Source organism: Gekko japonicus, unplaced genomic scaffold (genome assembly GCF_001447785.1).
Source record: "Gekko japonicus isolate JY-2015 unplaced genomic scaffold, Gekko_japonicus_V1.1 scaffold206, whole genome shotgun sequence".
In the NCBI taxonomy this organism is placed as follows: domain Eukaryota; kingdom Metazoa; phylum Chordata; class Lepidosauria; order Squamata; family Gekkonidae; genus Gekko; species Gekko japonicus.
The window spans coordinates 151534-169016 of NW_015160842.1; the positions used below are offsets into that span (position 1 = coordinate 151534).

The 17483-nt window shown below is 43.6% G+C and overlaps 1 protein-coding gene across 1 annotated transcript in view; it reads left to right on the forward strand.

Moving 5' to 3' along the window:
* The window catches only part of AGGF1 (angiogenic factor with G-patch and FHA domains 1), a 33988-nt gene extending 31918 nt beyond the window's left edge, over positions 1-2070 (forward strand). Inside the window, exons 14-15 of the mRNA XM_015419437.1 lie at positions 1-15; positions 942-2070. Coding sequence (XP_015274923.1) covers positions 1-15; positions 942-1142 — 216 coding nt within the window. The 3' untranslated portion in view covers positions 1143-2070. The remainder of the gene's footprint in view (positions 16-941) is intronic.
* The last annotated feature ends 15413 nt before the right edge of the window (positions 2071-17483 follow it).

A 17483-nucleotide genomic window follows, 5' to 3' on the forward strand; every position in this document is an offset into this window, starting at 1 on the left:
GGAATGAAAGATCCGGTAAGTCTGGTTGGTTCTACAGATTGCACAGAAATTACACTAAAGTTACCGCAATCACACTGGATGTTTTCTGCTACTCTTAATACAATCTACATGGATTTGAACATACTGTGTGTGGAGGATTACGCTGATGAATTTTATTCATCCATATTCGAATAGTCATCCCATAGGAAGATGGTAGTAAGGGCAGACACAGAGGAAACAGTGGCTGGAGGGGGAAACACATAGGATACTGACCATGATGACAATTTAAGTATGTCAAGACAATAGTCAAGAATGAAAGTGATATTTTGTTGTGTTTCTACAGGAATGTGATGTTGATCTTAAAAGTCACTGATAGTAGATACCAAATGCCCTGAAAAATCAAAATATGTGTAGCTTTTCTATAGTACTGAATTTTGTAAAACAAATACAGCAGACTTCATAGTTTAGACTTTTACATTTTAAATTCTACATCATGCTATTGTGACTAAGAGTGATAGTAGTTAAGAAAATAGATTTGAGAGACAGGATTATATTTGTGGTAGTTCAGCTCCAAGGAGATAGATCTATTGGTTGAATATTTGGGAAGAATTTTCGAACTAGAAGCGCATTCAGCAATTCACAAAGCTGCTCAGGAAAACTGTGGAGTCCTATTCCTTGAAGCTTTTCCAGCAAAAGTTGGACAGGGGGTTCTGTAATTTAGAGACACACCCTATCTTTGATGTGGGTATTTGAGCTGGATGATTAACCATTAAGCCTGTTGCACTCATGGCTTGCCTGAGCGGGACATGCTTTTAATGCTATGTTTTAGCACAGTAACAAAAGCATAGTTTTCGGATTTTATCATGATGCAATTCTCAACATGCTAGCTAGGTATTTAAAAAGTATAAATGCTTTAAAGTTACAAAATAGCATACTTATTTTAAAAATCCAATGTCTGACAGATTACACTACAACTGCATAGAAAGCACGCAGGCCTGGGTGCAAGTACTCCCATCTCAGTGGAAAATGCTCAGATTGTCAACACAAAGAACAAGAGGAACTGGGAAAAGGCAAGAGAGAGGTTTGCTGAAAATTTCCAGGACCCTAAAACACAGGAAAATGTATCAAAAAACCTGCCTTGGGTTAGAGAAACTGTGGAATGAAATTGTTCGTTTTATATTACTAACATGCTAAAGTGACTGGAGTTTGTTTTTTATGGTACAATGGGAGTTGGATTATACCCAGCATATTTCAAGTCTGCTGAACAGGCTGACTGATTGAAATTGTTTCGTTTACATGCATTTCTTTTTGTAAAAAACACTTTTAAACAGAAGGCATGCATAACTTAAAATGGCCCACGTCTTGACTGAGGGGATTTTGAGATGATATTTTGAAATAATTTTAGAGTCAGTTTTTGTTCTGTGGCTTTTCTTTATCCAGCAGGTCAGTGAGCTTGAAATATTATACGAACTGATGCAAAAAAATTGTTGTGTACGTGTGGGAATACTATTAGCAAGAGAAGCATCACTGGATGAAATATTGCTAAGCCTCCTTTAATTCCTATTAATGATTGCCAATATTTTCTAACAATTCATTAGACAACATCCTATTTTAAATGGAATACCAATTTATTTTTGTGAAGATCAGTTGGCAGTAAGGAATTACTCTCTTCCATGAAGAACTTTAGTGTTGCATATGAAGCTTGTAGCACACATTTGAACTAGCATGTTCAGAAACTGCTGTGATATTCAAAGCTGTTGTGCACGCTAAGAATTATGTGATACTGCCATCTCACTTCAGAATCCTATGGCTGAATGGTCCTTAAGCTCACATTTTCTTTCTGTAGGAAGCTGGCATGTAAGAATTCTAGCCTAATCTTTGCCATTAGTGCTAATACTCTGTGCTTGGGGAAAGCAGCATTCAGTCATGGGATCCCCGTATTTTGGTGATAAACTCCAGATGTGTACCATGTGCTGATTCTTAAGGTGTAGCAGCCTTAAGTGGGTTAAATAGTTTGTTAATTTAGAATTATTTATCAACCTCTTGGGACCGTTCTGTATCCATTGCTGGCAATGGAGTGTAACACAAGAATCTTGATGGTTCTTTTTCTGCTTTAGGGCAGAGGCTGAACTCATGGTATTTATTGAAATGTTAATAAATACAATGCTTTGAATATATGTGGTATGAGTCTTTATGCTGAGCACATGGAGGAATATATTTCATAAACTTTCATTTGTATTTTTTGTCCTATTTAGTGACCTAGTCACTGAAAGCTTCTATACTGTGTTAGCATCTCATTTAAAAATAAGGCCATTCATTCAAGTATACTTCTGATTGAAATCTCTCCTCCCATTTTTCCACACAGTTCCATAACTTGTGTGTCAAACTCAAAACTGTTTTGAACTTTCTTCCAAATAGCAATGCATTGGGACTGTACCCTCTGTCCTCAACACCACAGTTTAGCTCCTTGGAAGATTTTGGTTTATACCGAACGCACAATGTCACCCATTACTTATTAAATATGTGTACTCTACCTCATCTTACACTTCAGGTAATTGAGACAGTACAGCCTAGATCAGGGGTGTTGAATTCATTTATTATGAGGACTGGATCCACAACAGGTGTTACTCAGTCAGGCAGATATCAAATGCACACACACTTTGTTAAAACTAACTAAATAGTATTAACTCCTCCAGTAGGGAGTATTGTGTGGCAAAGTCTTTCAGATGGTTGTAGAGGTATGCAGCAGCCCAAGAAAGCTGACACTAGTGTGTGTAAGCTGCTGTGGCCAAACCCACTGCCTTGTGTTTGGCTCCAGTGTCCACATCCTTATTTCTGGGGATTTAGCTATAATTTTCACAGTCACTGCAGAGCTGGAAAAACCGTCTTTTATGTTAGTGCCCACACAGTTGCAGGAACAACAGCAAGAACGGAGACTATGCTGGTCGCCCTCACAGATGAGCTTGAGACATCTCAATCAAGGTGGGGTGACGCTGCTGTTGTTCTGGGACCTAACAGCAGCATTCAACATGGTCGACCATGATCTACTGACCCATTGCCTCACCAACGTAGGGGTACAGGGGACTGTCTTACAATGGCTCTCCTCCTTTCTCCATGGTCAGGGACAGAGAGTGGCGCTAGGCGAGAGGATCTCTCCGCAGCACCTGTTGGAATGCAGTGTGCCACAGGGGCCGATCCTCTTGCTGGTGCTGTTTAACATCTATATGCGCACCTCACCCAGCTAGTCCAGGGGGTTGGGCTGGGCTGTCACCAGTACTCTGATGATGGATGGACAGACTCCGCCCCAGAAACCTTGGACCAGGTCATTGGAGGCCATGGCTGGGTGGCTAAAACAGAATCAGCTGAGATTAAATCCAACAAAGACAGAGGTCCTGTACCTGAGTCATGGGGAGGGGGGTTGGGAATCAGGCTCCCAACTCATGGTGGGACATTGTTGTGCCAAGGGTGAAGAGCCTGGGGGGTGGTCCTGGTTGCTTCACTTTCTATGAAGGCCCAGGTCAACATGGCTGTCAGATTGGCCTTTTACCATCTTCATCTGATCAGGCAGATGATTCCCTATCTCTCCTCCTGGGAGTTAGCTACAGTGATCCATGCAGTGATCACTTCCAGGTTAGGTTACCGTAATGTGCACTACGTGGGTCTGCCCTTGAATCGGACCCAGAAACTGCAGCTAGTGCAAAATGCGATGGCGCACCTGCTGACAATTGTGTACCGGATTCAGGCCTTTGGTTGAGGCAGTGGACATCTAAATACTTTGGCCTCCCCTATCTATACTGCCCAAGTGAACTGCCCTTTCTGGAGAACACCGTGGCTTCTGCTGAGTGGGTCCTTATCTTTGTCAGCATATGCCCAACACCAGAGGAACCAGGGGATACTGGAAATTGAAATTTTAACTGTTGTGACCTGCCACTGAGCCCACTTGCAGGGAGGGTGAGATATAAATCCAATAAAAAATAATTAATAAAGCCTGAGGGGAGGTGAAGACATCACTGCACCCATCCCAGTGACTGGGCTCGAACAAGAGGTGGCTGGCCATGATGGAGAGGGAAAGTTGATAAGAGGGAGATTATTTGTCTCCAACTCTCCACTGTGGGCTCCTTGCCCTTGTCCTGTAGCCAACTTGGTACTTGAATGGATGTGAGCTGACAAGGATTGGGAGGTATTCAACCTCTCCACTGTGTGCCTGTCCCAGGAGCTTTACCCCATATCTGCTACCTTGTTTCCCTAGCTACCACCCAGGCACACCATGAGGACAATTACTTCTTGTAGCATGGAGCAGCTGCCAAGGACAGAATGATATGTTCAAGGACATAAATAATAAAGCACTCGTTCTCTCTACTGAGTGTTGTCAACTACAGCCCTTGTGACAGCACGTCCTTCCTGCAGCAGGGTCAGCAGCCTTTACTAGGGAGATCCTAGGGGTGGTTCATGAGCCATATGAGAGCCCTGGCCAGATGCATCCCACTCCTTGCCTAGCTTATAACTTTAAGTGGAGTCAAATGTATCTCAAAAGGGAATACTGGAGGTGGCAGCAGCTACAAGCATGGACAGCTTCAAGAGGGAATTAGATAAACATATGGAGCAGAGGTCCATCAGTGGCTATTAGTCACAAGGTATAGATAGGAACTCTCAGTCTGGGGCAAGTGATACACTGTATTCTTGGTGCTTGGGGGGCAACAGTGGGAGGGCTTCTAGTGTCTTGGCCCCACTGATGGACCTCCTGATGGCACCTGGTATTTTTGGCCACTGTGTGACAGAGTTGGATTGGATGGGCCATTAGCTTGATCCAACATTGGCTTCTCTTATGGTGAATATTCCTTTATTTCAAGACAGTGTAATGTTTCTATTGTGATTCTTACACAATTCCTGCTAATTATTAGCAATGGATTTCAAGCATCCAACTTGTACAATTTTGCAGAAGCAAGATCCTTACAGATTTAGAAGTTAAGACCAATTTAAGCATCTTGCATTTTAGGAGGTGGACTTTAACTTGCAGTTAATGAATGTGGAAAGAATTTTCAAAACTACAGTGCTGATCTTCTCTAAGCTGCTGTTACAGGCACTGATTAAAAATGGAATGAAAGCACAGAAAATGGTGGGGTGAGATAGAGAACTGAAGGAATTTCCTATATTCAAATGAATGGCACTAACGTTAATATACATTTTATTAATCCCCACTTAACACTTACAAAAAGTAGACCCAGATTTAATATAGTTGTTATGGCTTAGAAAAAAATGCAACCATGTTCCATTTTAACAATAGGTAATGGCAGAAGATCATATTTGATATGTCCACACCTTGGATCATGCAAGTGATATTACATATTCAAGACATATTCTTGTGTCATGGCTGTCTTGATTGCTTCCAAGCCTTCAGAGATTCCTATTGAGAAACAAAAGCGAGTGTGAAATTTGGCTCTTAAAACTATTTCAGGTCTACAGCTTCGATCCCATGCTTGGTGAGGAGAGCTGTGCAGTGTGCACATGGTGACTTTGCTGCCACACTCTTCCGTTGCCTTCATGGGTCAGTGACTCTTCAGGAACATCATGAGGCTAGGAGTGGAGAACGGCAACAAGAAGCGTAAATCAGTTTTTAAAAACTGCCCTCTTACAATAGCTGAAGTGCCTTGAGAAAGCTAAAAGTGCATGTAGGATCCAAGCCTAAATTAGTAAAAACAAATAGCCTGTGATTGCTCTTTACTAATAAGTCTGAACCAGGCAGAACTCTTAAATAAAGCTGCTAAACAGAGTTCCTAGGTACAGGACCTGTGCCTTTAAACAGGCATTATAAATACTATATAATCTGTGTGCAAACAGCAAGTTGTTCCCACACTGGTTGGAGGAACACATTTTGCTTCTGCACAATTTTGATTTTGGAGGATGTAACCAATAAAAGGCAATACATTTTAACTGCCTTATTTTCTCAGTCCTCCAGAAATAATTGTAATTTGCAATTATACATGAGATTAAAATACCTCTGAATTAGACTTTCCCCCAAAACATTTACGAATCTACTCAAAAGCGTTCCACTAGATACTGTGACCATAACCATGAGCAACCCTGTCTCAGTTCAATTTTGCCCCATAATAAAATGACATCTTGACAATCTTACATCACAAATGTTGCCCAGGTACAACAAAAATTGTTGTGTCACCTTCGAGACAAGCACATTTATTGTGGCATAATTCTTTATAGGTCAAAATCTGCTTTAATATATAATAACGTATTCAGAAAGCATTTCACATACATTATTTTCTTATCCTTGAACCAACGCTTTTAGTAGCTCAGCACCACCCCCATTACAGACAGCTAGGTGAGGCAGCCAATACAGATGCCTAAAGGCACCTATGAAATTCATATCGGACATGGGATTTGAACCACTGAAAGTTTTAATGTAGACGAGCACACACACCCCAAGTTTGAAGTGGTACAGTCCATTGTGTACCGCACAAGATCTAGGTTCTGGAAGCGCGAGAACGCCACAGGTCCACAGAACGGCGGCGTCGACCGTCGAGATCCTGGGATAACAGGGTTGGGCCACAAGGTCGAAAACCTACTGTTTGCATCGTAAGGCTGCCTATTTACTTAGGAATAAGCCTCAGTGAAGCATAAGCCTCTGTGTGGCTTTTAGTATTGCATTCGTTGGAAACCGCCTTTAGATATATATATATTTTTAATAATCCGAGTGTGACAGCTAAATATTGCAAATAAGTGAAGTTACGATCATACGGCCAGGCACTCACCACGGGACTTCTCTCCCCCCCCCCCCCCCCCCCCCGCTCCACTCCGCAACCTCACGCACAACTGCTTTTCCACAACGCTTCTCGGGTCAAGTTTTCCAAAGCGGAGGACGGGGAACTTTGGAGTCGCGTCCGCAAAACTCAGTTTTCTTCTACTAACTCCGGGCGTTTGGCTTATCTTCCAAATTAACGTTTTATATAATTGAATATAAAACAGCAGGTTTTACGCGCTCGACGGACTTCCCCACTATTCTGTCCCGCGTCTCCTCTACGCCACAAAGCAGCCATCTTTTTTTCTGCAGGGGGGGGCGGGAAATGAAATCTGTCACGTCTTTTTCTTAAAGGAGCAGAATGGATTTCTCTGTTCCGTTCCTCACAAAAAAGAAAGAAAAGGTTGCAGCACCCCCGCCTTTATTCAAACCAAAACACAGACATGTTTCAAGCTTGAAAATAATGTGTAGGTGAATTTTATCTCCCATTTTTAAAGTGGGGGTGGAAATGCAACTTTAAAAAAATGCCGTTAAAATGTGCAGAGAATTTTCCGTATAGAGTTTAATTACTGTCTCGAATGGCTTAGTCCTAATTATGCTGAACAGCAAAGAATGTGCTCCACTAGACATCAAGTAACTAATTGAGGGCAGAAAGGCGGATATAAATTTTGTAAAATAAGTATTTCATCCCAGAATGATTCTTTGCTATTCAATATTGTTCACATTTCTTCTTATACTTGCAAGATACATAAATATTATTAGAAATTTTTGCCTTCGAGTGGCAAAGGGTAATGCAAATCTACAGATGAAAAGTACACCAGTGTTCAACCAACCTTTATGATTCTGTCTATAGAGAGGGCAATGTGGTATAGTGGTCAGTGCTGAGAATATTGTATCAGAAGTGGTGGTAATGCCTGGCTGTCCAACCCAACACTGTTGCTAATTGAAGATGTGCAATATATTTATGGATCATCACCTTCCTCTTCCTGTGTTGCACTGTGGGAACTGAAGGCGCATCTAAGGGCAAACTTTCCAATAGTAATAGCTACCAATGTGGCTTTGCTTGCAGTGTTTCTGTGTTGAGTGTCTTCATAAGCTTTATTGTATAACAGAACAAGATGGGTAGCCATGTTTGTAGGAGTAGAAAAGAGCAAGAGTCCAGTAGCACCTTAAAGACTAATAAAATTTGTGCCAAGGTATGAGCTTTCGTAAGTCACTGCTAGCCTATTCAGATATCTGAAAAAGTGAGCAGTGACTCACAAAAGCTCATACTGTGCCACAACTTTCATTAGTCTTTAAGGTGCTACTGGACTCTTGCTCTTTTCTACTGTATAATACAAGATAGCCTCAGGAAAATGAATCCTTAATTCTGGAATAGTAATTATTATTATGTATTTATTTAATTTGTTAAGGTGAAGTAAAGATGAAAACTGGGAGAAAGGCGTAGTCCTCCCCCCCCCCTTTGCCGTGGTCTTGATCTGAATTCCCCCCCCCCCTTTGCCCCATGGTCTTGATCTGAATTGGGCCTCCATGTTTGAAAACAAAGTGAGCTGTGGAAATTCACACATCCAGTTTCTCTCTGAGACCTACTGAGAACAATTGTTGGAATCTATCCAGAATTTTATTGTCTGCAAGTAATCCCCCATTAGGTGTGTATGGGAGATATTCTGTTTTGTTTTGTTCTATAACTTTTTCCACCAGCTCCACAGTGTGTAGTTTTAGTTGCCAAGGTGTCCCCATGGTGTTCTCAGTGCTTCATGTACATACTGAGCCTTATATAAACTAGTGCAAAACTCTAACTGCATAATACATTTTCATTTATGTTAAATATATTCTTAAATACAGTGCAGTTTCATAATTAGAAGGTAGAATGGCTGTAAGATAATTGTTAAGGAATTTTACATGTCTTGTAATTATGAGCCTATGTTGGTGTTGTGTAGTGGGTTGACTGCATGGCTAGGCCACTGCGGCACGCTTAACATCCTGCACGGTTCACTCACACACACAACAAAGACAAAGGGAAACGGCCCGTGGGCCAACTATATACACATATGGGGACACCCCCTAGGTCCCGTTGGTAGGTTTGAATCTCCCGCCAACGTCCCATTGGTCCCTCAGGGGAGAGACCAGGAGTCTTGTCCCCATTGTTCCTCCAGAGTCAAGCTGTGGGGTATTCGCTGGCCTCTGGTGGCGGTCAGCGGACACAACAGTTGGTTTGCCAAATTTTAGAAATGTTGTGTTCCTGCCTGAGTCCCCACACTATTGATCTGTTCTTTTGACCTCTGTTCCCTTAGCAACATTATCTTAGTCAAGGGCTGGTGCCACACTATCAGGGAAGAATTTCATGATAATAAAAACAGATTACTGACATAAAATTTGGTGCTCTCATAAATTACATACAATTTCATATACTCCAAGATGGACGACATCCCAAATTGGCGGTCAGATTATTCACTGCAGAAGCACCAGGAAGAGTGTTTCCCCAGCTCTGTTGGGCGACATCTGCCACTACTATGTGGGGCAGATGGTTGTAGCATCATTGGTGGTATAATGGCGGCAGCGGCTCCCCTTCAAAGGCCTGGCGGAAGAGCTCCGTCTTGCAGGCCCTGCGGAACTGCACTAGGTTCCGCAGGGCCCGAGTCTCTTCCGGGAGCTCATTCCACCAGGTGGGAGCCACCACCGAAAACACCATGGCCCTGGTTTGGGCCAACTTTGCTTCCCGGGGACCTGGAATCTCCAGGCGATGGAGATTCCCCGACCTCAGTGCTCTTGGGGGAACGTACGGGGAGAGGCGGTCCCTTAAGTAGGCCGGACCCTGGCCATTCAGGGCTTTAAAGGTTTTTCTTTTTGGAATACAGAATGTATTCTGAACAGAAGTTAGAGAGAGAATTATGTTTGGGAACAGAGTTGATTATCTCTTCTTAATTCTAGATCATGACCTTTTACCTACCTACCTACCTACCTACCTACCTACATTTATTGATTGATTGATTGATTGATTGGATTTTTACCCTACCCTCCCAGCCAAAGCCTATAAAAGAAGGACTCAGTATCTTGTTCGGGGTGCTTGCATAACCTGCTCTTGCAGGCATCGGGATGATCATCCTTGAAGACTGTATGCTCTGTTAGCCAAAAGCCTTGGGTGAATTTCTGTCCCCTAGAGATGATCTCAGAAGGTGGGGGGCCTGCCTATACTAGTCTCTCCCGTAACAATAATCAAAATGTTTCAGTAGTCAAGATGCATGGCAAAATATTTCCACTGAGTCAATATAGCTTGCTGTCAATATAACTTCCTGTGGTACCATGAGGACTGACACATGTATTGTAATACAGGTGAGAAACTACAAGGATTTGCAGGAGGCATCTCATCCCCCCCCACACACACATTATTTTCCCTTTCCTGAAAGATCCCATAGCCTCTCCTCCTAATTCCTTCTCCCCTTCCCACCCAACAGCCAGCCTACATTTATCTGCCCCTTTGTCTTCAGGTCCATTCTACTCCACCAGCTTCTACTTAGGAAAACTATGGTCCAGTTGCGTGATGCTGGCCACTGGGCCAGGCCTACTTGCATAGTAGGGAACCCTCAAGGACTTGGGGGGACTTCCAATCTTGGCGACTTGCTGGCGGGCACACTCCATTGAGCTCCTATGAGAGTGTCCCGTGATCACAGCGAACAGGAGGGGTCCAGGACAATTCCAGGGGGGGGCAGAGCCCTCAGGGGGCTCGTAGCCTGGGGCGTGAGGGGTGCCTCTCCCAAGGCGACAGCTGAGGGATCAAGGCTCCCCTTTGCCCTGATAGGTACCACTGCCGCGAGACCAGTAATGGCAATAAAGGCGCACACCGGAGAGAGCAAAAGATCTAGCACTTCCCTACCTTTTGAAGCAACTTGTGGAATGAAGCGTGAGTGAGCATCCTTTTTAAACTAGACAAGCGCCCAAGCACAAAACCGCCCCAAAGCCCCAAATTTATGCAGTGGAGGGGGGAGGAGTCAATCCCACCCTGGAAAAAATCTATTAAGAGAGCGAGTACGAGGGGCAGAGTGATGGTTCTGACTGAAAAAGTTAATTCAGCCAAGCAGTGTGCGGAATAGTAACAATCGTGCGACTTAACATACTTTCAGAGACTTAAAAGAACTTTTTCTCTCTGTGTAAACAATATCGCATTGGGCTGAAAAAATGGCGGCCAGGGAAAACCTTCTTCAGGAACTGCCAGCTCAGCAACGCAAGCCTCCAGACTGGAAGTAGCCACTGACTTCCCTAATATGCTAGCTGCAGCATTGCGCCCTCTGCTGGACCAGATGACCAACCTCAATAATAACTTTGATGCTCTCCAAAAGCAATTGAAAGAAACCAGCATAAGAACAGAAGAAACAGATAAAATGTTGAAAAAAGTTGATGCTAAGACAAATGTGATAAATCAAAGACTGGAGGTAGTGGAAAAGAGAGGACCTCTGATAAAGAACAGCTGCTACAACTACAGATGGAAAGGTCATCGTATGTCCTGAGATTTCAAGGTATCCCTGAACAAAAAGGCAAGAACTTGAAAGAGATGATAAGCGAAGCCCTAGCTCCAGTGGCAGATCTTAAAGCAGAATCTATACAAAGCGATATGGATATGGCCACTGTTGCATTTTCCAAATTTGCTGGCATATGGAGTGCAGCACTTCAACAGCATCATCTTTTAAGACTTTGAATAGCTCAGCTGGGATACCATCACCTCCGCAAGCTTTGCTGTTAGTACTGCTTTCTAAGGCCCATTTGACTTCACATTCCAGGATGTCCGGCTTGAGGTCAGTGATTACACCGTTGTGGTTGTCAAGAACATTGAGGTCCTTCTTCTGTGTATTCTTGCCATCTTTTCCTAATCTCTTCTGCTTCTGCTAGGTCCCTACCATTTTTGTCCTTTATCATGGCCAGCTTTGCACAGAACGTTCCCTTGATTTCTCCAATTTTCTTGATCTCTAGTTGTTCCCATTCTATTGTTTTCCTTTATTACTTTGCATTGTTCATTCAGGAAAGCCTCCTTATCTCTCCTTGCTGTTCTCTGGAAATCTGCATTCAGTTGGGTAAATCTTTCCTTTTCACCTTTACCTTTTGCTTTCCTACTTTCCTCTGCTATTTGTAAACATTCATCAGACAGCCACTTTGCTTTCTTGCGTTTCTTTTTCTTTGGGATGGTGGTGATTTCTGCCTCCTGTACAATGTCACAAGCCTCCATCCATAGTTCTTCAGGCACTCTATCAAATCTATCAAATCAATTTTTCTCCCCTACAGATGTTAAATTGTGTATGGTCAATTGCTGTGGATGCATTTGCATAGAAAGGTCACATACCTCTTGCATCTCATGGCTTTCTGGCCTTACTGTTTATATTTTTTTCTGGATACATGTGTGTATCAATGTTCCCTCTAAGCTGTGGAGTCTTGTGAGCAAAAATTCTACTTTGTGAGCTACTGGCATTAAAGTTGTGAGCGAGTGATTTGGCTACTGCATAAATTAGTTTGCTCTGGAGCCATCCTTCCTGAGCTGAGACAAAAATGTGTGAGCCAGAGGCTAAAAAACTGTGAGCTAGCTCACACTAACTCAGCTTAGAGGGAACACTGGTGTGTATATATAAATACAAACTGCAAATTTAGGATAAGGCCATTTTTATGAACAGATTAGATCTGCAATATAATGGAACAGCTCAGGAGTATGCTTCCATAAGGGAATAGGATTGGTAGTCTATTATGTTTGGTGTATGTGTCATTTTGTATTGTACTGTCTGGAACAGCTCAGGAGTATGCTTCCATAAGAGAATAGGATTGTTAGTCTATTATGTTTGGTTCTTTTGTAATCCGTTTATGCATTGTTTATGGTCGCAGACTGTGGGAGCCTCCCCAGAAGGAGCCGCTGCGGAGCCCGCAGAGACAAGATTCCACCATAAGGAAGCGGCAGAAGGAAAAAGAACAAACACGCCGGCAGGGTGCCTGGTAGGCACTCACCTCCCTATATATACATTGTATGTGGCCCTAGTTAGGAATGTAAAATGCTTGTAAACCGCTCAGGGCCTCCGGGATTGAGCAGTATAGAAATTGAAAGTATAAAATAAATAAATAAATAAATAAATATGTTGTGCCTTAGAGAGTTTTCTGGCACCGTTGTTTTCTAGTTCTGTAATCCTAGTCCTATTGCATTGTTACTGGATGTCTTGTTCTGTCTGAACTGGGTTTTTTAATATTTTGTGATCTACCTTGAGACTCAGTGAAAAAGATGGGCTATAAATAAATAACATTTTTAGCATCCTTTATCCATATGTTGAGTATCAGATGCATAAAGGATGCTGAGGATGTAAGTCTAGTTCATGTTTACCTACACATGTATTCAGAAAACTATGTAAGCAAGCAGTCAAGTAGGGTCATGAGATGCAACAGAGACTGAACTTTCTAAGGCACCAGTCTGTTTTGCTTTCCTTTTTTGCATTTGCATCATGACATTCAAATAGGTATTCCATTGTAACTCAGCTTTAATAATAGAAGTAAAAAAAATTGATAATGCACAAAATAACATAAGAACAGTTGCTGATACCAGACTGGGGGCCTCTTGGCAGTTTTTGTTGACCTTCATACAGTGCTGGGATAACGTCCTTGTAGTGCTGATGTATCATAGTTGTGGTGGTAGTTCTGACACAACATTGTGTACTTCCCATTCTGAGCATTTATTTCCTGGCTCAAAAAAAGCTTGGTATCAGGGTGAAAAATAATCACGTATTGACCACAGGTTTCAAGTAATAACTCGATTGCCAATTTTCATCTTCATAGACTGAATAAAACAGTTTTGCATCATTACATCCTGCATAAAATGAACACATTTTGTATGGATGGTTTGCACTTCAGCCCTGTAGTAAACAAGGAACAACAGTTTCCATTTTCTGAAGCTAATTCATAACATTTTGCACAGCATCCCTCCCTTTTTGGTGCATATGGCAGGATAGTCCAAAGCAAGGGTGCATAAATGAATTCTATTTTCCTGTACTATTGCTATTGTTCTGGAATGTAACTTTTGCTCTTTTGAGAACTCATGCAGTTTCCACAGCATTTTGTAATTAAATAAATTAGTCCAACTTCAGTGACTTCCATAAGGTGCAGTACTTGCTTCTAGATTGATTCAGGCTCCCTATTTTCCACCACACTTTGATGCTTTCTGTGAAGCTAAAGACAACTTGCTATGAAATTGAATTTTTTAAAAGTGATTTTTTTTCTAATTTAGCTTCTCTGATCATGTTTTCCAATTCCTTTCCAATTTCACATCTCTCCATGCTCTTGATTTTTTTTTCCTTTCTGTCCCCACTGAGTGCTGCCTTACTGCTGCATGTTGGTACGTTTCTCCTGGAAAAAACAGCAAAAGTGGTAAACGTTTCTGTTGTTGTCTGGATCTGCATTATTAAACTAACTTCATGCAGACTAAGCAGGAAATGAAAGGTGCCTGGCAATTCCTTTCACAGAGGGCAGCCTGACTCACATCTTGATGATAATAGTATTACCACATGAGAATCAGTGCACCCAAGCCACGAGTAGCGTATTGGATTTAGAGACATTTCACACTTCACGTGGCAATTGTATATGCCAGTGTCATGGTAATACAAGTGTTATACTGGTATTCCCAGCATTAAACATATCAGGTGTGAAGGGCAAGTGCATGTCCTTACACAGGTAGAAGATATATATGGGAGAGCCATAGCCAATTAGAGCTGACCAACAAGTGTATTCAAGTGTTTAGGGATGTAGGCCTGTCCTATACTCTTGCTGAAGGAAACATCTGCGTGGCTTCAACAAACACATTTGTTTCATAAAGAGTAAAGCAGCTCTTAGATATTGCAGTTTCAGTCTTTGCTCAGTCATAAATTCATTGGCTGTTCTGTCTAAGCTTCAGTTCTTCCATTTCTAAAATACAAATATGAATGATCTGTCCCATGGGGTTCTTGTCAGGATGAATGAGGTAAGATTTGTAAAGCATTTCCAGTGCTTACAATGTACCGTGGAAATAGATTACTAGGATCATACCTATGCTGATCTCTTACCCCAATGGACGCACCACTGGATGTACTTTCTCCCCTGTAGAGCTCTTACCATTCAGTGGGTCCTTAAATGAGATCCAGAAGGAATTCTGAGCATCCTCAGAGAATCAGCAAACATCAAAGGAACTGGGTAAGCAACTGCAAAATTCAATATTTTTATCTTCTAAACAGGATTCACTACATTCCCTTCACTCAGTGTGTGTGTGTGGTGTTGGTGGGGGGTTATCAGAAGCAGTTATCAGTGGAACTGTTTGTGGAATTTGGTGGAAGTAGCTGGCACCACTAAGCTGAGTTAGTATGAGCTAGCTCAGTTTTTTAGCCTCTGGCTCACACATTTTTGTCTTAGCTCAGGAAACATGGCTCCACAGCAAGCTAATTTATGCGGCAGCCGAATCGCTCGCTTACAACTTTAATGCCAGTAGCTCACAAAGTAGAATTTTTGCCCCCAAGACTCCACAGCTTAGAGGGAACATTGGCTGGCACATAGGTAGGACTGCCAGGTCCCTCTGGGTAGCTGGTGGAGATGGGGGGGGGGGACTTAACAGGAGAAAGAGGAAGGCCCAGGCCACATTGCTAGCATTGCACAGGAAGTGATGTCAATACACCAGTGATGTCTGGATGATTCTTTGGTATTTGGGCAAAAACTCTTTGGTAAAAATGGTTTCTACCATAGAGTTTTTGCCAAATACCAGTGTCGCCCTGATGTACCTGGCATGGTGTCACTTCCTGTGCAACACCAGCCGCATGGTCTGGGCCTTTTTCTTTTGCCAGGTAAGTCTCCTCCCCCCCCCCCCCCCCCCCCCGGCGCACCGCACGCGGGGGGGGGGGCCGGATTGCCAGTAAGTTTCCCCCCCCCCCCCCCCACCGACCGGCTGATCAGCAGCTGGGTGGCAGGGCCTGGTGGCAGAGGATCCCCGCCTGGAAAGCCTGCACTTAGGTTAGCATGAGACTGAAAGTAAATAGCTACAAATAAAACCCACATTTTTTTTCAAGTTGGGGAAAGCAAGAAGAAGAGGAGAGAGCAAACTCCCCACACTTGTTTTAGAGGGGTCTCTGGCAGGGGACAGCTTTGCCCATGCACCACTGAGTCAGGCAGCCCAACCAAGTGCTGTGGAGAAAGGAGCAAGTGTGAAGCCAGGACCAGGAATGTGCCACCAGCAGCCTCAGAGCCTGGTGGGCCCAGCACTCACCTTAGAAGGGAGGTGGGGCTCAGGCAGCAGCCTGCACCTGTGGAATGTGGGAGAAGGAAGCTGGCCAGTGGCTTGGGCCTTCTGGGGCCTATTCATGCCAGCAGTTGAGGAAAGGGCCCAACCAGAGAGGCTGTTGGCCCAGATTCCCTTCAATTCCCATGAGCCCAGACTTGAGAGGGCATTGGGAAAGTCCAGGGTCAGCCCACCCCCAGGCAATCCTTTATTAGGCATGCCCAGGGAGAGCTGAGGAGAAAAGTTCAGGCTATGTCTTTGCAGCAAAAGGACTGGTAGTAGGCTGAAGAGAGAGGGCTCAGGTTGTAGTTGTACCTCCGTCCTCTCCCTAAACTTAGGCCCAACCTTTGGGCCTGCTGAAGAAAGGACTCTGGAAGGTGTGCCTGCCATGGACTGTAGTCCACAGGTGTCAGAGCCCAACACTAGAGTAGTACTTATGCCATCACAACACAGAACAAGTATCAGATTCTTATGCCTGTATATATCTTGGCATCGTACTCATTTGCTCTGTTGGTTGATATGAAATGTGGCTCTTATGGATGGTACTTTTGTGGGTAGCATGTAGAATTGAAGTGGTACAACAAAATACAGCAGGAAGTGAAAGGGTTAAGTGGAGAAATGGATTCTCTTTCGGGGCCTACAAAAAGCCCACATTCATTTTACAAAGCCTCTCTGTGAGCACAAGGACAGGAGAAATGAGAGAAATTAATTGCTCTCAAGGACCCTCAACCTGTTGATAGGGCTTTCGAGGTAAGAGATGTTTAGAGGTGGTTTGCCATTGCCTGCCTGTGTGTAGCAACTCTAGACTTCCTTGGTGGTCTTCTGTCCAAATACTAACTAGGTAGGGCTGACCCCGTTTAGCTTCCAGGATCTGATGAGACTGGGCTAGCCTGACCCCAGGGCTCCTAGCTAGCAGAGAACAATCAAAGGGCTGTCTTATACCCTGGCAGGAATGTGATGCTTGGGAGGGGGACAGAGACTTGGAAATGCCAAATGCTTGGGCATGTGTGGGCTACATTGTGGTTTTTGCTGGCGTAACTTTATACTGCGGGGGGGGGGGGGGTGTCCCCAGGCTGAGGTGGCTTAGGGAGCTGACTAACTCCTACTTCCCCTGCAGGCACAGACTATTGCTCCAGTGGGGGTGGGTAGCATTGCCGAGCTGGTGCCTGGCCATGGCACATCGGCAGCAGGCTGTTAAACCAGCATATCTCCAAAATATGCCAGCATAGCAGCTGGTCGGCTCCTTGAGCACTTCCCCTCCCTCAGGATTGTGCTGTTAGTATTTTATATTTAGGGTTGCCAACTCTGGGTTGGGGAAATTGGGGGGATGGAGTCTGAGGACAGCAGAGTTTGGTGAAAGGAGAGACTTCAGTGAGGTATAATGCCATAGAGCCACCTTCCAAAGCAGCCATTTTCTCCAGGTGAGCTGATCTCTGTCTCCTGGAGACCAGTTGTAATGGCGGGAGCACCCCCAACACCACCTTGGGGCTGCGAACC